The 5,000-nt window shown below is 39.2% G+C and overlaps 1 protein-coding gene across 4 annotated transcripts in view; it reads right to left on the reverse strand.

Annotated features, from left to right (window-relative positions):
- The window catches only part of sxc (O-linked N-acetylglucosamine (GlcNAc) transferase sxc), an 85,451-nt gene extending 80,495 nt beyond the window's left edge, over nt 1–4,956 (reverse strand). The window contains exon 1 of one of the 4 annotated variants that reach the window (XM_027377825.2): nt 4,205–4,956. In XM_027377825.2, the coding sequence (XP_027233626.1) occupies nt 4,205–4,307 (103 nt within the window). In that variant the 5' untranslated portion in view covers nt 4,308–4,956. Of the gene's footprint in view, nt 1–3,381; nt 3,401–3,521; nt 3,694–3,757; nt 3,807–4,204 lie in introns of those variants that run through there. The other 3 variants (XM_070136183.1, XM_070136182.1, XM_070136184.1) reach the window with 3 other exon arrangements.
- Nucleotides 4,957–5,000: the final 44 nt, after the last annotated feature.

Consider the following 5,000-nt stretch of genomic DNA (forward strand, 5'->3'; position numbering starts at 1 on the left):
CTATTTTTCTTTAACCCTTTCCCTTTTAACCCAATAACGACGAGTGTCCCTTATATGAGACATCCGAAAATATAAACATTGCCGGGCGTCCGCCAGTGTGATGTTGTATTGGGGCTTGCGCTCTGACACAGCAGTGGGCCACCAGGAATATATTATTTTCGGCTTCAAAATATACCGGCAGTAATGGGTTAAGCCTTAAGATGCTGCCTTCTTCTAAGTGTCTTGGACTTTCAAAATTTGCTGAGTTACTATGAGTAATGGATATGAAATACTAGAATAGGAATATTTCTAAAATCTTCCCTTTATTCCTTAAAATGACAACATAAATAATTAATTATTTTCATTGCAAGCAGGAGTTGCCACCAGCAAGAAAGCATACAGAAGAGGGAGGAGATGGAGGGAATGAGAAGAGAAATAGGAGAGGAGGAAAAGAGGAAAAAGAAGAGGGGAAAAAAGAAAGGGAAGGGGAAACAAAGGTAAGAGAGGAGGGAGGGGATAGGATAACGAGCAAAGTAGAAAAGAATACACAAAGCTAAGAAATTATTGAGGAAAGAAAAGAAATAAAAGAGATAGATTGGAGCAGAATAAGAATGAGAGGGAGTGACAATTTCTGCTAACAATATGCAATGGTTTTCATATATCAAAGTATACCATATATCTAATAAATAAAATATTGCTGACATAGAAATAAAATATAAATTAGTAAATACAACATAAATAGACTAGTATTAATATCCTAATCTTCAGCAGTCCAAAACTAAAAAAGAACATCTGCATGGAAAATGTGTACATTCAAATCTGTTCTATCCATTGTGCTAAACTACCCAGACTAGATCTGGATTAAAAGATCATAATGAATCATCTACAATCCATTGTCCACCTAAAGGGATTTTTAAAAATTACGTTAACTGTACCACCTTAACCCACTAGTGCTGGTACATCTTCAAGCCGAAAATAATAGTTTCTGGCTGGCTTCAAAATTGGTGGACGGGTCAGTCCGGGAACCCGCCCGCCACAGGCAACAAAATCAGAGTGCCAGCTCTGATCTAGCGTCACACCTGCGGGATGCCCGAGAATGTCTTTTTTTTCAGATGTTTGGAAAAGTCTCATCAAGTTATGATTGCAGTTCACATTACTGAACTACCACCAGGGTAGCAGGAGAGTCCTGATCAGCTCTGATGAGAGGCAGCATAACGTGATTGGCCAACAGGCCTTTGATGTAGAACTCTGGGTCCAGCTTTTCCAGAGAGACAAAGCTCTCCATAAAATATTTCCCAAGTGTCTCTATATATGAGGGTATATACCAATCATTACGAAAAGGTCTTAGGCAGAAGATCACATGGCAGAAAATCATCCAGGCAAGGAGCAACACACACTAACACACTAACCCTATCCACTGCAACTGCAGTGGATAGGGATTACCATGTAGATGAGTAAATTCAATACCTTATGTAGAAAGCAACAGTATTATAAAATTTGTGTCACCCATTTACTGATACTAAGGAAGAATGGAGATGGCACTGGCCACTGTGCTGGGCTTAAATCAAGGTCACACAGACGAATAAAAAATTCCTATGTCGCAACCTATTTTCTTTATTTCCAACCAGTTCTTTGCCTATTTAAATCATTTGATATTTTGGTTTGTAGTTTTTCCATTTCTTTATAACAGTTACATTTGATTATTTGATTTTCCCCATCTTAGCACAAGTTACAATATAAATATATACCAAAGTATTACGAGTTACACAACTTTCTAGTTATCAACCTGCATAGGAAATGACAAAGACAAATGTCTTTTTTTTTTCCATTATGTCTGTTACATGCAAAGTTTACCTTGTACCATATGGCTGTGAAAAACAAACTATACTGCTTTGTATTGCCATTTTTATGAAAATTTACTTTTTGAACAACTGACTGGAAACACTTTTCATAAGTACTGCATTTCATCCATACAGATAAGGAAATGCATCACTAGAAATGACCACCAAACCTTCTCCGCACATTCAGGCAAGGCATTCCTGCGCCACTGGCTCGTCAGACAGAGTTTGTTTATCCATTCTTTGGTCACGATTTTAGGCAATAGCACCTATAATGAAGGTAAACCTTCAATATTATAATATTTGTATCAATCATAGATAAATATGTGCTTTTAGGTGCCAAATGTCGCTTACAAACTACCGAACTAGCCAGGCGCAAACAAGGGAAACTGCAGATGGGCGCCAACACTCTCGTTATTATGTCCATTTGACAAACCTTTATACCTGCTGGGCTAATGATTAATTACACTATATAGAATAAAAATATATGGTTTTCTTTAAATCATAGCATATGTTGATCTGTTCTTTAGGGATGGGTTATAGAAATGAATCTGTTTCTACACAATGATTTTTTTTTTCTTGAAGGTACAGATCTAGTTCCAAATCCCATCCTAAACTAACCTAACCAATTCAGGTCATCTTCAGCAGTACTCGGCTGCGTCCGACAACCTCAATCTCAAGTTGAGGAAGTGTTCTATGGTTACCTTAAAAACATTTGCAGATCCTTTTTATATTTATCATTCGATGGTAATTGTTATCTAAATGATTCTTGGTGTTGTTTCTTGTGCAAATGAATTGTTGAAGAGATCCAAATACCATTTCCATCGACAATCTTGAATAGTCCTAATAGCAGGGGAAGGCATCAAGTATAGGTATTTGTTACTGAGAATGACATATCCTCTAGACACGCAAGTCCTAAAACCAGGGTATCATGCAAACCCAAAATTCCAAAACTTAACTTTCCTACCTTCTATTAATACCCAAGACATGGAAGCAAACTTTCCTACCTTCTATTAATACCCAAGACATGGAAGCAAGCCACCCCTCCCCAAATTTAAATGTAGTGATAAGAACACGCTGTGCGAATATTTTTGTTAATTCGCAGTAAATATATGGCCAAAGCAGCTGTGTTATATCTATTCCTCATGCACTGTAGGATGGCAGGGACCATTTTCCTCTATCTCAGTGTCAATCTCGATAACATTAAATTAGACAAGAACTGTCTTTCTATGATCAAAAGCATCAATTCAATATTTTGGGGGATATCACTGAAATACGTAATTGTATAACATCCTACAAACTGGGAAGCCAGAATAACAAAAATGTTAATACAACATCCATATGTTTTCTCTCCATGAAGCTCAGCCCATGGCTATAAAACAAATCAATAAGTGTGACAAGTGTGACTGAGAGAAGTGTTGCCGCCACCGCCAAGTCACCCTGAACCCCACACCTCATTACAAAGACCTTCCTCATGCTCTTCACTCACACTTTCTCTTACTCTTTATTTCCCAACAATTCGGAAATACTATAAATTAATACACCGACGACCTTACCCACTTACCCATTTTGTAAGACACGATTCGAACGAAAGGCACCGTCTGAAATCGTGATTAGAAATCCTCCCCTTACTCTTTTCCTCAAAGCCACAGATTTTTTTTCCATCGGTTAAAAAAATATATATAAATAAATTCCTTTCCTCACCCTGGTAGCTATATTGTATAGATTGTTGCGTCATCTTCATCGGGCTGTTCCTCCTCTAATAATACTTTTAAGGAGTAAATAACATCTATAATGGACACTCCACGCGGCGGCTCTTTCCAGATACAGACATACGCACACACAGACAATCACACACGTACACACGCACACGTACACATACAAACACACGCACAAACTCTATGACGTCACCAACAACGGGGCCTCCACTGCTCTATTACCTCTTTTGGGAAGAATTACCGGTTGTTTGGGCATTTTACCATGTATTCTACTTGTTCTTGCTAATGTGCGTTGTTGGCGCGTGATATTTTGAGTTAGAATTATCAAGTGGGTTTAGCAAGACATTAGTGATAAGTTGAAAATTGGTGATCGAGTGAAGGTGTCATTGCCATATTTTTCTTCAATATCTATTTTATTCGTGCACCTACAGTCACACATCCAATGAAAAGGCTCAGAACATTACTATAAATATTCACGATCAATATAGAAGAACCTCGCACGTTTAACAGAAACCGGTAGTTGTAACGGATAACATGGATGAAATCTGGCAACGCTGTCTAGCCTCGCAGCATCGCCATCGCATCATGGCAACAAAAGACAATCAAAATGCATTAAATCAAATACACTGAACAAATAAAAATCACCCTCAATAATTCCCCTTAACTTACCGATAGTAGCAATATGTTGTACATTTCCACTAGAAGCCTGGTTGGATTTTACAACCATTTTCACCGGATCGGCAGATGACACTGGTTGACTATTGTGCGACATCTTGGAGGTTCACCACACACAGCACATTTAAAACGTTATAGCCTCACTGAGTATAGCGAGAAGACCTTCCCTGCTTGGTTTAACTCGGCCGACAGCGGTTCGTGGGGATGCGACAAAGTTCTGCTCGGGACTTGTGTAAAAATCGATGGGGGAAGCGCGAGGGGTGGAGCCAACGCGCAGGATGGGTTGCATGGGACTCTTGCTCTTAGCGACGTCACGCATAAGGACGACAATGTGCTCTGGGATTCTCTCTCCTTTCTGGATCTCCAGTGAACAATTCGGCATAGGCTTAATTCAGCGCCTAATTTTTACGTAGAAGGGCTCTGCGCCTAGTGCGAATTTCGGGCCAATGATGAAGCTTATTAAAAATGCACTGGGGAAATTCCATGACTCATACCAAGCATGGAGTCGGCGCTGCATTAGTTGCGCCATTTCGAAATTCTAAATCCAGTCCACGAAAAAGCAAACCATTTTGCTTGCCTGACAACAAGTCTCCCATATTTAGGCTCTTTTAATCATCCTCAACCAAATCCATTAATTATTGACAGTATTTTAGTAAGAGAATATAACCCATTCGACATAGGCTAAAGGGAAAGGTGCTACGAAACAAAATTGAAAGCACTGAAATTAAATAAAACGGAGTTGCGCTGCGCAGGCAAGGGGGAGGGGAGTTCCAGGCATGAGGGGGGAGTG

Source organism: Penaeus vannamei, chromosome 21 (genome assembly GCF_042767895.1).
Source record: "Penaeus vannamei isolate JL-2024 chromosome 21, ASM4276789v1, whole genome shotgun sequence".
Classification (NCBI taxonomy): Eukaryota; Metazoa; Arthropoda; class Malacostraca; order Decapoda; family Penaeidae; genus Penaeus; species Penaeus vannamei.